The sequence below is a fragment of the Dicentrarchus labrax genome, unplaced genomic scaffold (genome assembly GCF_905237075.1).
Source record: "Dicentrarchus labrax unplaced genomic scaffold, dlabrax2021, whole genome shotgun sequence".
Lineage (NCBI taxonomy): Eukaryota > Metazoa > Chordata > Actinopteri > Moronidae > Dicentrarchus > Dicentrarchus labrax.
The window spans coordinates 2,879,595-2,899,081 of NW_026136722.1; the positions used below are offsets into that span (position 1 = coordinate 2,879,595).

At 41.1% G+C, this 19,487-nt stretch overlaps 1 protein-coding gene across 2 annotated transcripts in view; it reads left to right on the top strand.

Moving 5' to 3' along the window:
- The window catches only part of LOC127356201 (protein kinase C beta type), a 97,080-nt gene that overhangs the window by 47,703 nt on the left and 29,890 nt on the right, over positions 1-19,487 (top strand). For both annotated transcript variants that reach the window (XM_051387758.1, XM_051387757.1), the window contains exons 6-12: positions 1,432-1,588; positions 2,188-2,322; positions 4,444-4,540; positions 8,122-8,265; positions 15,586-15,759; positions 17,824-17,915; positions 18,981-19,043. In XM_051387758.1, the coding sequence (XP_051243718.1) occupies positions 1,432-1,588; positions 2,188-2,322; positions 4,444-4,540; positions 8,122-8,265; positions 15,586-15,759; positions 17,824-17,915; positions 18,981-19,043 (862 nt within the window). The remainder of the gene's footprint in view (positions 1-1,431; positions 1,589-2,187; positions 2,323-4,443; positions 4,541-8,121; positions 8,266-15,585; positions 15,760-17,823; positions 17,916-18,980; positions 19,044-19,487) is intronic.

The window sequence follows — 19,487 nt, forward strand, 5'->3', positions numbered from 1 at the left end:
AATCTAACTCCTGGTCAGGAGTTTTGCAGCGTTGCCCTCCCGTTTGATGTGACTGTTTGCCCCAACACAACTACCTTCGCCATTTTTATGCTTGTCATTTTCCACAGAACACAATTATTGAGCTACATCAGCTAAGTACTTTGTGCTGTGTGTGTGTGTGTGTGGGTGTGGGTGTGGGTGTTTGTATGAAGGGTGGGAAAGGTTCTTGTGTGTGTGTGCATTTATGTTCTTGAGTGCTTCCCTAGCGAGTTGCCTAAGACACAGCAGCACCAACCCTGCTTGTGGTAATTGGATGTGACCTCACAACTTGACCAGCAACAATAATTGTGCACAAACACACACACACACACACACATTCACACACTCCAGTCGTGGGGGATTTTACGCCACTGGAATACAATTACAGCCCAATAACAGACGGCCACAAAAGAAGGATTAGTGTTGGAACTGGCAACCTTCGTCTGTCTACATGGTCATTACAGACAGATCTAGCAACCTCAAGACTTTAACCTCCGATACAACTCTAGGGTCCTGGTGTGTGTTTGTGTGTGTGTTTTCCATTGCCTCAAGTTTACCACGCCTAATTAAATTTGTTGGTGTCAGGGGAGAGTTTTGTTGTTAAGTAGATTACTGACAGGAAAGTTCTCCCCGAATTCAGGTCACACTCATACACACACAAGACTTGAAATTAAGCTGCCAACCTAATATGGGTTCAAATGAATGAAGCTGTTGATAAGTTACTGCCAGGTTCTGCATAAAATCCTAAGACCCTCATTTAATGGCACAATTGCTCCAGGTCATGTGGCCAAGTATAATGAAGGTGTGTTTGAATATACTTACCTAGTGCGGAGTGTGAATACAAGCGTGAAAATGTCTCACAAAGTGGAGCAGAGAGTCCATACCAGCTTCTCCAATAGTTGTTGTTGTCCATGAGGTTCAAAGTAGGAAGTTTGGAAATGCAGCAAGTGGTGTTCCCTTCCCATTGCCGTTCCCATTTAAGTAAATAAAACTAAAAAGGTGATGATTGATAAAGTAACCAAATTGTTGTTAAAATATGTACAGTAAATGTAAAGAAATGTGTTACATTATTGTTCATTTAGTTTGATTTACTTAAGTGATTAATATTACATAATATTTTAAGGTAAACCAATTCATGATTCTCTCTGTACTGTATTCCAGTGTGTCTCTGTTTGTCTCACAAAATGGATACCAGTTAAATGTTATAGATTTATAATATTGTGTCTTTTATTTTTCCTAATGGACAGTTAGTCATGATTTGGTTTGCTAGAAAAAATCAATTTCAATTTCAGATTGTCATTGTTGCTGATGCTTATTTGAAATCAAATTGACTTCATCTCTCTCTTTTTTGTTTCATCTTCTCCCTCTCTTTTCCCATCTCATTCTCCTCTTTCTTTCCTCCTCCCCCGACAGTCAAAGAGGGCAGAAATCTGGTCCCTATGGACCCCAATGGTCTATCAGACCCCTACGTGAAGCTTAAACTGATCCCAGATCCCCGCAGCGAGAGTAAACAGAAGACCAAGACCATAAAGTGCAACCTCAACCCCGTCTGGAATGAGACCTTTAAATTGTAAGACTTCAATACACCATGTTTGGTGGTCTCTTGTGTTATTTATCTTTCTGTCTGTCTTCCTCTTTACCTCTTCCATTTTGTTAAGTCTTTGCCCATTTTATCTGCGTTTCTTCTCTTTCATCTCTCTCTCGTTCAGTACAGTGTTTTTAAGAGGATCACATTATGCTCGGCTTTCCACATGTGTAACCGCTGGCGCTCAGATAAAAACATCTGGCTCCTTCTATTCAGGAAACCTTCCTTTTGGGCTTGTTTCCTGCAGTTGGCTCCAATTACATTCTTAATAAGCTGCATCACGGTTTGCTTGGAAGAAGATTTGCAGGGTGCAGATGTTCAGTTTGAAAGGCTTTTTTTGCACCTTTCCTATAACAGAGTTTTAATAAACTGCTTCAAATATGGGGTCTGAATGCACCCTGAATGTAACACAGGCTAGATGGGAGGCTATGTCTCTTATATTTGGAAATGATTAATCCAAGAATGCTGTCATGTGGCTTAAAAGTTAAAAACTTAAAAGGAAATGTTCAAACTATGAAAATAACATCCACAGGCATCACTGTCAGCCAACATCCAACTGTTGACTGTCCTTGTTTCACTCACAGCCACCTGAAGGAGTACGATAAGGACCGCCGTCTGTCAGTGGAGGTGTGGGACTGGGACCTGACTAGCCGCAATGACTTCATGGGATCGCTGTCCTTCGGCATCTCGGAGCTCCAGAAGCTAGGAGTTGATGGATGGTGAGATGAAAGGAGGGATGGATGGATGGATGTATGGATGAATGGAAGGAGGGGGTGGAGAGACGTGAGGCAGAGAAACAGCACAGGTAGAGGAGGAGGGAGAGTGAAGGTGACCTTGTTCATTACTGCACTGTTGGAGAAATACTTTAGTTGGAGCTTCTCTTTTTTATTCTGGTGATACTCTGTGCCAAAGAATCTCTACCCTGTCTCTTTATCTCTTCTTCTTTATCTCTCCACCACCCTCCCTCTCCCTCCCTCTCTCTAGCTCAGTCTCTGTATCTCTCTATCTTCCTCTCTTTTTGCTGACGCTGCTCTGTCAGGGTTTTTAATGAGATGCCAGCTTTGAGGTAGAATGGTGGAGGTGCGAGAGAGATGCCATTAAAAGGCTGATATTCAGAGCAGAGAGAACCTGTGTATGTGTGTGTGTTTTCTATGTGCACCTCCAAAGCCTCACACCTGCTGGCGCTGGCACCAGCAGCCAGGAGGAGGAACAGAGTGAGAGTGACATGAACATGACTGCTGAGGTTTAAAGCTGAACTCCTTCCTTTTTGTATGTTATGGCCCTCTATGGGAGGAAATAATGTAAAAGAGTTGAACTTGTGACATAATCTTACTTTACTGACATGTGAAAATGGCTATCCAGCTTCACAAAAATGTCCTGGACTGACAGCGTACTTTAGTTCTGTTGTTAATTTCATATAATGTTAATTTATGTAGTAAGCAAACTGAGATCAGTAATAGGGCTCAGTATTTATTACAAGTCATTCATCTAAACAGCCAGCTGAAGGTTGAATTGTTGGCTGAAAAATCAACTGTCTAAAAGAAGAACTGCAATCTGTTTGCAGTGTTTGATCACCTTTCATTCCTTTTAGATGTTTCCACAGTGCAAAGGCTTCCGAACCAAGATTTACAATCATCTGTAAAGTGGCTATAATCAATATGTTTACCTTAACAATAGATTATAAACTTACTGCTCTTTGAAGTATATTTGAGCTGTTATATTCATTAATGCTACCCTGCACACAATCTAGGGAAAACACAGGATTCCTAAACTATCAGTGTTTAATGGTGGAGAGAGCTGTTTAATGTCATGAATGTGATTGGCCTCTGACAAACCCACTTGTATGTATAACGTATACTTTCAGATCCCGCCTATATCCAAGTGACCCAGGCGAGGCTGTCGAGTAAATTATAAAAATAGAGCCCTAAGATGGAAAAATGTTGCACAGGTGCCCTCTGTTCAAAATTTGTTCAGAGAATGTGCCAGTTTTATCACCTAAAAACACTAATTGCTAAAAAATTCTAATAATATTGATAATATTTTAACTACAATAAGTTAGGGATATGAACTATAACCTCTTGAGGTACAGATCTGATACAAAGACAAATATAAATTACTGGATGCTTTCCTCTAAGTTTCAACAAAGGCCCAAACTGCTGGTGTCAAGTGAGACACAGCCCTTTGGTGCATGAACGTATTTAAAGGATTCATGTTAGTTACAGTGTGTGTTGTGCAGCTAGTAACATACATGAACACTCAAGTCAAAATGTCTGATTGCTTCAGGATCTTAAGCTCCTTCTCAGGTTGGTAAATTGTCAACAGCAGCCGCATAAATCTATTTCAAACTGTTGTTGTGTGTTGGTAGCACAGCAATCAAGTCACTGAAAAGAATACAACAGGAATCTTGCTCAACCAGCAGGAGCCACATTTTCTGAGAAGATGAAATCGGAATGAAACAGGATCAACTGCGTAAAAGTAAAACACCGATATCTGTGTCACTAAAGCATAAACACACACACCGTCACAATGTTATTTACTATGAATATGGTGGTGATGCTGTGAGGTTGCGGCATCATTTGTAATGAGGCCAATAAGAAAAATTATATTCATTGATTTTGTTAAATGATAAGCATCTCCACTGCGTTTTGGGCCCATCTCTGTCAGGCTTTGCTAGATCACCATGAAGGAGAGTGAATTACTAAATAATCAGCCGATTATTCTTTGGGACTTTAAATCGGTGCGCTAACTGTCAGCAGCTTCAGCTAATGGCAGCAGTTAAACACTTAAATTGTATAAACTAATTGGGAATTGATTTGACTGGAAATATTCTCTCTCTTCAGGTTTAAGCTGCTCTCCCAGGAAGAAGGCGAGTACTTCAATGTTCCTGTTGCTCCGGAAGGGGAGGAGGGCAACGAGGAGCTACGGCAGAAATTTGAGGTGTGTGTGTGTGTGTGTGTGTGTGTGTGTGTGTGTGTGTGTGTGTGTGTGTGTGTGTGTGTGTGTGTGTGTGTGTGTGTGTGTGTGTGTGTGTGTGTGTGTGTGTGTGTGTGTGTGTATACACTGTGCGTCTGTGTGTCTGAGTGAGGGCCTCTCTGGGAGAGCTGTTAGCAGTTGGCAGGCACACTTGTAGTACCATCCGGTCTGGCACACTGCAGGTCCAGACGTGTGTGTGTGTGTGTGTGTGTGTGTGTGGCTGACCAGTAGGCCCACTCATTAACACATTTGGCAGTGGAGAGGATAACCCTGCTCTGTGCCTTTCCACTTTTTTTTTTCTCTTTTCCGCTTCTCCTTCTGTCTTGCTGACATTAGGCCACAAAACATCAGAGTCATTCTGAAATGTGTTGATCACAGAGTTAAGTGGAGCCATTTGGGGCAATAATACCTTTGTTTTCTCACCGTCCCTTAGCTCAGCTTCAGTTGTGGTTAGAGGACTGCCAACAGGCAGTTTGCTTAGCTTAGCTTAGCGCAAAGTCTGGAAGGACCTCTAAATCTCCATTGGTAGGTGAAACAAAATATAGGTTTTACACAAGGTTTTTTTTGTCGAGTTTCTCACTTAACAACTCTCAAAATTGCATTTTTTAAGGTAGTGGGATATTGTGGTTACTTGTTCAATGGTGAAATCAGTTGAAACAAATTGTAGTTTGAGATGATTGCTATGAAATAACATTATTTTCATTGTTAGTTAAGAGCCTGGATGTTGGCTTTATGGGGAAGTATAGTAGTCTTCTCTTCGGTCTACCCCCCCTTTTTTCATTTTGCTTCCCTTTCTCTCCTTCACTTATCTGTTTTGTCCTCTTTCACCTTCAGTGCCCCCCTGTGTGTTTCTCTCTCTTTATCTGTTTTTCTTTCCCTCCATCTCCTCAAGGTCACGGTCCTCAGACATTCACTGAGACACAATCTCGGGGGGCCAGCTATCACACACACACACAAACACACAAGAATGTAGGAATCTTCAAGGCTGAGGCCGTCAGAGAGATGGCAGAAAAAGAAAGACACAAAGACAGACAGAGGAAGATTTCACTTTGGTAACATGACCTGCATGCCTCCATTCACCCGATCCAGAATCACACAACAGTCACAGTAATAAATAATGTATGTCGTATGAACACACACACACACACACAGTCAAACTCAAAACGTTATTCAGAGAAAGTTGAGGAGCAGAGTAGTTTTAATTGAATGCTTTAATCAAGCTTCATTAGCATGGAGTTCTGATCCAAAGCACATCCAAACACAGGAAACTAAATGATACATACTACACACATTTTCACTGTCACTATTTCTCCATCAATTTTTTTTTTCTTCTCCCTCCCTCACTCCTCCTTAACTTCTATTTTTTTTCATTCTCACTCTTTTTGTTTCTCCATTTCCTCCTCCTCCCTTCTCTGTCCTTCTTGTGCCTGTCCCTGTTTCTATCTCACTTCTCTTTCTACACTTACAGGGATCTAAGTCGAATGGAAGTGTGCGTGCGTGCGTGCGGCGTGCGTGCGTGCGTGCGTGCGTGCGTGCGTGAGTGTGTGTGTGGCGGGGGGGTGGGGTTGTTAAAAAGGATGGTGGACTGTTGTCTTTAGAGAGAGAGAGAAAGAGAGAGAGAGAGAGACAGATGTAAAGACAGTGGGAGATTTATTGGAATTAAGAGATACACAACATGTTTCTACTATAATTACCAAACTTGACCACCAACTTTTCTTATTAAAAAATACTGTAGGAATTAGCTAAATGTCTATGGGTTGGAGCAAACTAAATGTTATGCATTATGTGTCATGGAGGTGCACTGATATCTTGGATGCTAACTATATAATCAGAAGCAGTAGTTGTGTCAGTAAAAAGGGCTAAATGTTGCTAGAAATAGTTTTTAAATAGTTAAGCTGTCTGTTCTAGTTGCTACAGAGGCTGCATCAGGACTGTAACTGGGATGAGACGGATGATTGGTTTGCATAAAATACTTATTATCCACAAAAGCAAAAACCACCTTAAGTCAGTGTCCATGTATCTGATTCTGGACTTGGACACATGGCTGTAGACAGAGAGACAGGCAGCAGAGAGAGCAGCATTAGTCTCTGAAGGCTTTAAGAGTGTTGCCTTCAGCATGCTCTGCTGCTCACAAATACCTCGACTGCTCCTGTGTGTGTGTGTGTGTGTGTGTGTGTGTGTGTGTGTGTGTGTGTGTGTGTGTGTGTGTGTGTGTGTGTGTGTGTGTGTGTGTGTGTGTGTGTGTGTGTGTGTGTGTGTGTGTGTGTGTGTGTGTGTGTGTGTGTGTCAGAACAGATGGAGACAGATAGAGCCTTTTATCCATTGATGAGTCGAGAACCGTATGGGTTGCACCACTCGCACACATGCACGAACACACAACACTCAACAAACAGTGGAGGGAGCGGCAGAGTACTTGGATGCTTCACAATTTTCAAGACAAGGCAATGGAGAAATTATTGCACAGGACAGAAGAAGTGCAGATAGCTTCAGTGTGGATCAGCAATTTGAAATAAGATAGGATAAGATGTACTCATCCTGCACCTGTGAGAGTGCAGGCATTTTGTTAATGTCTTAAGAATGATTTTTAAATTGAAGCATGGCTTAACAAAGTGGAGAATAAGATTGTCATTAGATTAGATTTTAAGAATATAATTGTGTCTTATGACAGACAGGACGAGGTCAAGGGCAGAGCCGAATGAACTGAGAGAGCTAGAAATGAAACAGAGTGAATAGAGAAGAGAGACAGGGAAGTGGTGACAGGCATGAACAAATGGAGAGTCAGAGACACAGGTAAAATGTATAAAGATGAAGTAGGAATGAATTTTAGAGAAAAGAGAGAGGCTACAAACTTTCTGAGTGAGTGGGAGAGATTGGTTGAAGGACAGAAACAAAGAAGTGACAACAGTCATGATTGAACAGAGTGGCAGACTCACAGGGAGGCCATATTAGTAATGGAAAGTGTGAAGTGGAGTGTAAAGTGCCTGCACAGAATAAATGGCATAGAAGGAACAAAAGGCTAAAAACTTATCTTTTAAACATATTTATCATTTCCACTTCCAAAAATGTTTTCTCTGTGTTATTAAAATTTTGAGAAAGTGCCTCTAAACGTTTAGGGGACATTCTAAAGAGATGAATGTTTAACTGATATAACTAACTGGCTTTTTCCTCACATCTGCTATTATGGAAATATCTGAAAGCTTGAGTTTATGATACTAGATAGTGTTTCAAATTAGTGAAAATATTAGTTTTTATTAACAAGTAAATGCTACAAATAGTACCTCGGTGGCTGGTTTCAATCCCAGGACCAATGGGAAAAATGTGATTAAGAAAAGTCAGTAGTACATCTTTTACTTACCTCAACAAATACTGTTGAAAGGCCCCGCAATCATCAGCTGGCCAATTTTTTTATTTAATTTTATTACGCCTAGTTATATTAGAGTTATGGGCCAACTTAACCTCTATTAGTCCACTTACAGCCTGTGGTTTCTTTGAATGTTGGAAGGTGTGTCTATTGTAGTCTCTTTTTTTCTCTTCCTCTCATCTAGAGGGCTAAGATTGGTCCAGGCAAGAACTCAGAAGGCAAGTCGGCCAACGCTGCATCACGGTTCGACTCCAATGGCAACCAAGATCGCATGAAGCTGTCTGACTTCAACTTCCTGATGGTGCTGGGCAAGGGCAGCTTTGGCAAGGTGAGGCCATGGCGTTTGTATGTCTGTCCCGTCTTCTACTATGTATTTGCCACAGGTGCATATTTTATTGTATTACTGTATATTTGCATAGACGTCTTTCAAAAGCTACAGTCTTGCTTTAAGATAACAGCAAAAAAACAACAACCCAGCAATGGCGACACACTATGTTAGTTTGTCTTCGAAGCTTGCTGTCGTTTTTTAAGTGTATGCTGCTGACCTTACTTCACATCCTGACATACTGCCCCAACTGTTCATCGGCTTAATTGTAGATATAACACTCATTTTTAAGGATGCACACACCCAATGCTCCCAGGGAACGTATTACATGTGTGGTAGCCATCATGCGTATGCAAAGACAAAGTTAAAACAAGTATATTGGTTCTAGTTGTGTGCTGTGATGAATATGTCTGTGAGCATTTGTGTGTGTTCGAGCATCACAGCTCTGTATCCACACACGTAGCTTAGAGGAAAGAAAAGACGGACAGAAAGCGAAGCTAGAGACAGAAGGAATTAAAGGAGATGAAGCACAGGTAGACAGAGATGGATGAAGGGAAAGAGAGACGAAGAGGATGACGTGACAAGTGGAGAGAGAGATGAAAGGAGAGGGAGACAGAGATGTGAGAGCATGGCGGCAAGGTTGACATGAATGAATTGAGAGAGAGGTAAAAACGTCAGACTGAATGAAAAGAAGGGGAGGGAGCGAGAAGGGGGAGGCCTTCGAGAGGGAAGACTGACATGAATGAATGAAAATCAAGGCAAGAAACAGAAAGAATGGGAAGATGTGGCGAGAGAGAAAATTGGGTAAACGACTGGTAGAGCAGCAGGGGTAGAGAGAGAGAGAGAAAGAGAGAGAGAGAGACCATTGTCTGTGTACCAGACCTGTATGCCGGCAGCCTGTTTCCATGGTAACAGGCATTTAAAGCAACACTGATGCGTCAATGTGGAGAGAGTCGAGGGTCGATCATTACTGGAATACCCGACACACACACGCATGGAGACACACAGAAACATGCACAGATATGCATGAGTGCACACCTTCTGTATGCACACAAAATGTAGACACACACACACACACACACACACACACACGCAGCTGGTGTTGGAACATACAGAGACACACACATTCCTCATTTTGGCCTATTGTATGTACGCAGATACACACACGTTACCACATGCACAACAGGCGTTCATGTGATGACGTGTGTGTGTATGTGTGTTTGTGTGTGTGTGTGTGTGTGTGTGTGTGTGTGTGTGTGTGTGTGTGTGTGTGTGTGTGTGTGTGTGTGTGTGTGTGTCAATTTAATGGTTCCTGAGTTTTTGTGTGGGAGGCTGGTGCCTTCAGAGCTGCCTTAGTGTCTGTGGACATCTGCATCAGAACATTGTTGCTTACATTTCTCTGTGGACATGCTTACAGTGTGATTATAACACACTCACACATCTCATGGGCAGACACAGGCAGGTGCATGCCTCAACCTGTCATGTCTCTATACACACACACCACAAGCATGCATGCAGAAACACACATGTATGTAGTTGCATTAATTACCATATGTTAATGTGTTTTCATGTTTTCATATCTGTGTTACGTGAATTAAAGCCAAGTCTCGCTGCTTAAAGCCTAACCTCTCTGACCGAATGCATTACCTAGTGGCACTAATTAATAATAATAATAATAATGATAATAATAATACATTTTATTTATAAGCGCTTTTCTGGATACTCAAAGACACTTTACATAAAGACAACATAAAAGCAGCAAAAACAACATAAAATAGTAAAAACACTAAAAACACATCGGACTAAGCTAAACATTAAAAGCAATTTTAAAAAGGTGAGTTTTTGTCAATGATTTGAACGCTGGAAGGTCGGTGCAGTCACAGATTTGTTTGGGGAGAGAGTTCCAGAAGGAGGGGGCAGCTACAGAGAAGGCTAATTAGATCAGTTTCCTGCACAACGCCAGAACCAGCTAGTCATGTTACTGTTATGCTATATGGTTTTTCTAATATAGACGGGTCAAAAAGTAAAGGAAGCATAAAGTGTCTAGTTGGGCCACCACGTACCACCAGAACAGCTTCAATGCACCCATTGATTCTACAAGTCTCTGGAGGGATGACCACCATTCTTCCAAAATATATTCTTTCATTTTGTGTTTTGTTGATGGTGCTGGAGAGCGCTATACAACATGTAGTTGAAAAATTTCCCATAGAGTAGGTGTTTAATTGGGCCGAGATCTGGTGACAGTGAAGGCCACAGCATAGGATTCTGATTCTGCATGGGGCTGGACAGGAAATACACGCTGACGCTGTGGATATGATCAAACTATGTAGTCAGTATGATATATGACAGTTTAGAGTAATACAACATAGCCCAGTGTAATGCAACATAGCAGTGCAGTGGAGTGTGGTTTCATTAGTTTTCCCTGGGTAAATTCACTCTGCAAGGTCAGCAGAGAAAACACAGTGGCATCATTTACGACATATGACAGTTAATATCCTGAGGACTGCTTTTCTGTCAAATGACCCTGAACAACTTTCTTGGATAAAAGGGCACTGCCGATGCTGACAAACGCCACAATTCATAGTAGAGTAGGCAGTTTATGAATAACACAGTGACCAAAATGACCTTGAACTTTGATCAGATCATGTAATTTAGAAGCTAAAGGCATCAGGTAACACACAAAAGATAAAAGGTATAATGTGTGAAATGTGACCACGGAGTGTGTGTAATGATGCCAAAATACTCTGGTTGTTGCTTTGTCCTTTTGTCTGCAGAGGCGTTTGGATTTTGGATGAAACCCTGTGGTTTAATGTCTTCTTTCGTTTGTGTTGATCTTGTCCTTGTCGTTGCATAAAATGTGTTTTGGACCAGATGGTGTCCTTTCTCTCTGTTTCAACTTTATAGAGTTTGTATTTACATAGAGTCACACTGCCACCATATGTGATGAGTCTCTGCAAACACACAACACACACACACACACACACACACACACACACTCCAGCTTCAATCCAACTTCAACAGATATCTAAACTTTAATGCTGAAGATTGGAATTCATATTCTTGAACTGTGGCTGCCCTCTATGCAAACACACATTTACACCCTCACACACACACACACACACACACACACACACACACACACACACACACACACACACACACACACATATACACCTGTATGTCTTTGTCCATCTGTGCTGCACTCCCTGTAGTATCCCAAACCCAATAACCTCTCCACATTATCATGCCTGAATATTTATAAGGCATAAACAGCAAAGCTGCAAAGTTTCTAATCTCTTAGGGGGGAAAAAAATAAGTAGATATGAGATCACTTTTCTTGCTCTATTCGTGGCGGTTTTGGAACGAATAATGAGTGTGATGCGTTTTTTTAATTTCACACCATTAAGCTAACATTCATCTACAGCAGCTTATAACAAGTGAGCAGGTAGTAGTTCTGCTCACTCTGCATTTGACAGCACATGTTTCCGTTTGCAAACGTAAAATATGTCAGCTCACTGTGGAGATTAAGCCTGTGGCATTTCATCTACACAATGCTTGCTTCACCAGAGGAATGGCATATTAAACACATCAATAAATCAATCAAACTCAGCCTAACATGAGCATTTGAGCAGTTGCATGAGTTTGGGGTCACTAGGTTCACCCTGTGTTTTATGCAAATCAACATAAGAAATGTAATAAAAGGTTTGAATATGAAATACAAGTGATGAAAGATCCTTTGTTGAGGTCCCAAAACTCAATTAGCCTCGCGGGAACTACAAACACACCACGCTAGCCATGTAATGTAAAGCTCAGCCGTTTTTCTTCCACATTCTTCTTGCCCGTTCACTGCCTTGTTTTAAGATAAAACGTTTAAAGTACTTGTATTAGTTTTAGAATGATAGGAAGAGGAAGGCTACGCAGTCTAACATGTGGAAAAGAGCTCTATCTGTGCTGATCATTTACATAAGTTACATAACTTTCCTCAGTTTGTGACAATTTGCCTGTGTTCTTCTGAGGCCTAGAGCCTTAGGGACGTCTCTGCTATTAATTCACTGTCACAATGAAAGTAAAGAGAGACATGGCACGCTTGACATTGTGAGCTTTAATCTAAATTCAAAATAAAAATGAAGTTGCACACTATTAAAATGGTTGAATCCAGCCTGTTAAAATGGTTCGCTGTGCACATACTGTCTATTCTTTGAACCTAGTATGAAAACTAGCTTGTAATACTTGATTGTTGTGTTATTTTCAGACAGTGCCTCTAGTTACAAAATCAACTGTAAAGAAATAGTTCAACATTTTATGAAGCACTTATTAGCTTTCTTGCGAGAGATAGACGACAATATTATACCACTGTCATGTCCGTCCCTCCGTTCAATATGAGGTTACAGCCAGCAGTCAGCTAGCTTAGCTTAGCATTGGGACCTAAAAATAGGGGGGAACAGCTAGCATGGCTTTGTCCAAAGGTAACAAAATACACCTTCAAGCACCTCAAAAGCGTTTTTGTGACATTGTTTCCAGTCTTTGTGCTAAGCTAAACATTTTATGGCTATAGCCTTATACTGAACAGACGGATGTAACATTAAGTGTCTAACTCTCTGCAAGAAAGTGAATAAATGCATTTCCCAAAACTAGTGCTTTAAAGCTCCTCTTTATTAAGGTTTCCTCCGCACATATTTCAGTCTAGAGAGCTGAACTTTTGTGACCTGGTCACAAGCCTTCTTCAACTTTTATGAGATGACCTGCGAGCTGAGACTTGACCTACATTTTGCCTGCTATTTGCAGCAGCAGCAGCTACTGGCTTCTTCAGGAAAGAAGATATGAGGACAAAAGAGGAGGAAGGAAGAGGAAAGTAGGAAAGGGAGAAATCGAGAAACAAGAGAGAAGAAATGGTGATGAAAAAGGAGAGGAGAACAGGATACGCTAAACAAAAGACCTGAGAGAGGAAGACGAGACAGAAACGTTTACTCCTTTGTTAGAGAGACTGTAAGCAGTATGAGTCTGACCTTGGCTACAAGGCATTTAAACTGCTGAGCACACACGCACGCACACACACACACACACACACACACACACACACACACACACACACATATACACAGTAACGCAGAGGCATCTCATAGTGGTTTCATTCTGGGCATCTGTTTGGTCGACCTCCACGGGAATCTGCAGCCACAGATTATATATACGAAACCACCACCCGTGGCGTGAGTGTGTGTTTCTTTTATTTGTGTGTGTGTGTGTGTGTGTGTGTGTGTGTGTGTGTGTGTGTGTGTGTGTGTGTGTGTGTGTGTGTGTGTGTGTGTGTGTGTGTGTGTGTGTGTGTAGATGTGCCTCCAGACTTCACAATTAAAAGAAATAGGATTTTTGGATTGCTTGACTGCTGCCAATCTTATGTCATTCCATCTGTCCTTCCAATCCTCCTGCCCTTCACTTCCTCCTTCAATCTTTCCCCCACTTTTTTAAATCCCACACTCCTCACCCATTCACCTTCCTTTATCTCCATCCGCCCCCACACTGTGTGCCCTTAAGAAAAAGAAATGTGAAATAATCCCCTCTTCCTCCCTCAGTCCCTTCCTTTCTCTTTCTCTTCATACTCTTTCTCTCCTACTTTTTCTCCTCTCTAGTGTTTGTGAAGGGCATAGAGAAGGTGAACAGTATGGAAAAATCTTACAGAAGTGCTAAATAAGCCTGCTCTGTATGGTAAACTTTTGATCCAACCTCTGCTCATTCTTTTTCTTCCTCTTCAGTGAAGTAAAGGCAAGCACTTTAGGTCTCTATAAACTGCGATTCTGGGCAGAAATCCTTGTTGTTGTGAAACGTGTGCACCATTCAGCTTCGGCACCCAAAGATGGCCATCTTTGCAGTTGCCTTTTAGTTATTGTTGCTGTGTCCGTCAAGCTGTCCATGCTCACACATCACATTCAGTGATGCATATGCATCAGCATGTTTACCACACAAAATTCTTGTTTTTGAAACCATGGTTCCTTGATTTCAAATAAAAGCAGCAATTCCGTCTGTCAACCATCGATTCTGTACATGGTTATTTCTTATTAACTGTAGCCAGCTAGCTAATCAAGCCTAGCTTACCTCAGTGTGTTGGCTGAAAATCTATCCCGCCTATTTTATGTGAGTTTATAGCATTTATACAACTATTTTATAACATTTTATTTGGAAAAGGAAGCATTGTTAAAGTTGTCGCCATATCTTTTTTATTTTTAAGTGCTGTTTTTACTATGACCCAGCTCGGACTAGAAAAACTGTTTACATTCTGATTCCTTCCTATATTGTAGCCTATTAATATTATTATTATATAAAACCCTATATTAAGCAGAGCCTGGGGGTGTTTTTATATGTAATGTACTCCTGACAGTAGAATTAACCACTATAAATCTATGTAAAGGCCCAATCATGCAAATTATAATAAGAAATACAGTGATACAAATACCACTCAGCATTAGACCACATTGTGCCATCATCATATTTTAAAGAGGACGCTGAGATAAGAGAAATAAAAGACTAATGGTTGCAAAGCTATGATTGGACAATCATTGTTTGTCAAGGGGTTTGACAAACGGTCAATTCTCACAGCGTGGCCTGTGCTATGGCCAATGTCCACAAACCAGCCACTCAGAGTATGCATGGAATGACTGTAATAAAATGAATGAATGAATAAAGTTAAAAATGATAATAATAATAATAATAATAATAATAATAATGCCAGCACTACAGCCAAAACTTGCCTTTTTATTTTGCTGCATTTTCAAAAACGAGGGTAGCATAAAGGGATGATTTGACATACCTCAAAATGTATATTGTGCAGTCTGACACAAATTGAAAACAAGATTTATTTTACTGGATCTACCTTGTGTAGAGTAACATGGAATCACTATTTGTAGTACTTTATCAACTCCTTTCCTTCTGTCCTGTCTTTTTCTTCCCATTTGTCCTATTTGCCCTCTCCTCAGATGACATCTTGAAAGATGAATCAGTTTTCTCCCTCTTGTCCTTAGTCTTTTTATTTTTACTTTGACTGTCTGACTAACCCAAAACAGTCAGAGAAGCTTTCTTTATCGCTCCTTTGTCCCTGCCCTTTGCAATACCTCTTCTGTCTCTCCTGCTTCCCTGCCTCTCACATCTCTCTGCCTCCATCCCTTCTTTGCCCTGTCCCTCTTTCTCCCTTTTCTTCCCTGCGCTCCTCTTTCTGCCGAGGTTGGTATAAAGGCATGACAGGAGGTGCGTGCTGTAAACATTTTGAATATTGATGAATTTATCTTCCTTGTGTTTCACATCTATCCTTTCTGTCCTCTCTTCTCGCTCTAGGTGATGCTGGCAGAGCGTAAAGGGACCGAGGAACTGTACGCTGTAAAGATCCTGAAGAAAGATGTTGTGATCCAGGATGATGACGTGGAATGCACCATGGTGGAGAAGAGAGTGCTAGCGTTGTCTGGAAAGCCCCCGTTCTTAACACAGCTGCACTCCACCTTCCAGAGCATGGTAGGTGGGCCAATGTATTTTCACAATAGGTGTATTATATCGTATAAAATACTTTCATATCTTAAAAAACAACACTGTCACAACTTAAATAATAGTGTGTCATTTTGGAAAATACGTTAATTGACCTCTTGCCAAGAGTAAGTTGATATCATGACCATGTATAAGGCTCCAGTCAGCAAACTGTTAGTTTAACTTAGCATTAACACTGGAAACAGGGAGAAATGGTTCCATCAGAACACAACAAAATCCACCTACCCCTCTAAAGCTCATAACTGACACATAATAATTTGTTATATCTGGCCAGAATTTGAATGGTGATGACCAGATTTAGAAAAGAAACAGCAAAAACCCAAATTTGTTTTGACACCATTTGAGCCATGCTAACTGTTGAATGGTTCCAGTCTTTATGCTAAGCTAACCAGCTGCTCACCAGTGATGTCAAAAAAAGCTGCCTACCCCAGCTTTAATGGACAGATATGAAACTATTCGTCCACCCCATTCATATCAATGAGGGCTGGCTAAATAACAAACATCTCTCTGAAGGGGCTTCCTTACTGATTTTTACACACGTAAGTTCAACATCAACAGCAAAACATGCACAAAATGTAACACTGTCATACTAAAGTAAAAGTAAGATAAAGTAAAAGTGAATGATGAGGTAAGAAACTGTTCAAAGTATCACTAGAAATACAGATTTGGGCCCAGTTTCACAAAATGATGCATATAGCAGATAATTACAAATGTCCATTCAATTTTCACTTTATTTAAGTGTTTTATTTGCTGTTAGTTCCCATTTTTCCATTAAAACTTCTGTTTAATGTGAAACAGCTTGGTTGGTTGCATACACCCACCCACACACGCACACAAACAAACCCACAGTGACTAGAAACCAAAATAACTATCCACTTTACATTCTTTGCAAGCTGAACTGACACCCTTCCTAGGCCCCTACAGGTCTTCACATTATATTTGATATGAAGGGAGCCACAGTGTGGTGTCCTGCTGAAGGGCAGAACCGGACTGCTGGTGAGCGCTGTGGTCTTAACAGCAGCCACCCTGCCTGCTGTCACCAGCTCACAGCTGGAATACACAGGCTGGATTCATATTTGATTCATGCTCATCTTGTGACGTATAATCCATTTTACACTAAAGATGAGTCAACAGAGGAGTAAATATAGTTCACTGGCCTTATGCTTTACACTGAGTACATGTCATTTACATTCACAGTAAACACACTCATTTGTACATGTTTTCATTGATTAATGAACATAATGTGTTGGGAATCCATTTGAGGCTGTGGTTAAAGGCTGACCAGACAAAGTTGACCCCCCGCACACACACACACACACACACACACACCACACACACACACACACACATCCACACACACAAACCAGAACGAGTGTGTTAATCCTCCTCTGCAATAATTCTCTGACCAGAGGATTTGTACATATGGGACTTAGCAGGCAGTTATAACACAAACACACACACAAAGGCAATTATAACATGCATGCATACACACAGTCATACCAAATGTTGTGTAGTGCGCACACACAAATGCATTTTAATCACGTCATCAGCACATATTGCACACAAACAACTGCTCATAAGACTCACCAGGCAGTGCATGAAAGGAGGACTAGCACACAGACACACATTAAAGGCCCAACACACAACACAATTCCACAGTATTTTCTCCAAACACACACATGAACACATACCAAATCCCTCCATGTTCCCTCACATACTGTACCTTATTGGCAATTTCTGTAGATAATGGAGGAGAATTAGCTCTTAAATTGAAGTTGCTGTGTCCCCTCAGTTGCAGACCGATTGGACACACAGACTTATTTTTTTTATCCTTCCATTTTTCTTCTATATCTCTCCTTTAATCTTCTCTCATTTGACCCATCACTCTCTGTATACCTCTGAACAATCCCTTTCTTCCTACAGTATCTCTTTTTCTCGCTATCATCCCATTTCTCTGTGATCTCTCACCTACATTTATGAACACATACATTTTGACCTCTGTCTCTCTCTGTCTGCCCCTCTATCTCTTCGCAGGACCGTTTGTATTTTGTCATGGAGTACATAAACGGAGGTGATCTCATGTATCAGATTCAGCAGGTCGGCAAGTTCAAAGAGCCTCATGCTGTGTGAGTACACACACAAACACACGCAAAGCAGCTTTTGTGGACTAAAGGCTAAGATATATTCTTATGCCATCATAACACAAAATCTTAATCCCACGCTTATAGGTGTTTCACACTTTGGTAATGCTTTTTTAAATCATACTGAATAAGCCATCAGCAGTTTGACGGGCTCAGGTGATGGATGAGCAATCCCAACCGAGCCCGGGGGTGAAATATGTTGTTCGCCCCGATGCACGTTGCTGCTCTGAAGAACTTCAAAGAAATGAGAGTAATCCAGCAGCAAGTTTTCAGTGTGTGGTAGGATACCTCCAAAACTGCAGAATATAATTAAGGTGGCTGGCGAAGATCGCTGGTGTCAAGTCAAACCAGCGGGCTGACATATTTGACAAGCAGGCTGTCGGGGGAAAAGCGAGAGCCGTGGAGGAGTTTGCCCTTCATCTGCTTTATAGGGAATTAGAGCTTCTTCCCTCTGGCAGAAGGTTTAGAGTGCTGAAGGGCAAGTCGAATAGGGTGAAGACCTCGTTTATCTAAGGCCATCAATGTGTTCTGCTCTGCCTAATTTATTTATTAGACAACAGTCAGGATATTCTGCTCTGTGGATGATGGTGAGGACGCCATGAACTTGTCTCTTTTGTCTTCCTGTGTGTTTAATATTTTGCATCTAAAGCTGTGTTAGCTTCTCGCAGCAGCAGCAACGGCCCTCCGGTCGTCATCCTGTCCACAGATAACACATCCAACGAGCCCCCGAACAGGCCCTGCATATTCCACGCTGCTCTCCAAAACACTGCTCTCGACATCTTTTAGGTTCACTTTTCCAAACAGACACTGATTGTGCACACTCACGCAAACAATAGTTGACTGCGTGGTCAGTGTGTCCAGACTCCTCCTGTTGATCTTATCAGCTGCTCTCTGGCCTTGAAGAGACAGCATTGACCTTTATGCAGACACACACTCTCACACACACATACACACACAAATGATCCCTCTGTTTTCCTCCTGTCCTTTCTCTCAGCCTCTTTCTAATTACTGTTTTCGTTTCTCTTTGTGTGTGTGTGTGTATGTGTGTAGATTTTATGCTGCAGAGATAGCCATTGGTCTGTTCTTCTTACATCTAAAGGGCATCATCTACAGGTAAGATTCCCACCAAACCATGTGTATCATCATATATAATATCATCTGGACCAAGAGTATTTTTATGATATCCGCTGCTCCAAATCATATATCCCAATAAAAGTCAGATATTCAGATAAAGTAATTATTATTATTTTAGTGCAATAACCATCTTTCTTGCAATTATTTTATTCTCTACCACTCTCTCAGTGACATCCTGTCACAGAGATGGCTCACACAGGAACTTTATTATTTATTGTTGAGGATTCTCTAGTTATTAAAGGATGTATTTTCTTGGTCAATTATATTGGTAGATTTGGTCTTGACTTAAAATGAGCACCCCAAGAATTTTTTTACACCTTTTATGACGCAAGATTGAAAAGCAGGTAATGTGTCTTAATCATTGAAGTGCTGCAGGTTTATTTCAGCACAATCTGAATAGAGAGACTGTAAAGCTCAGCAGTA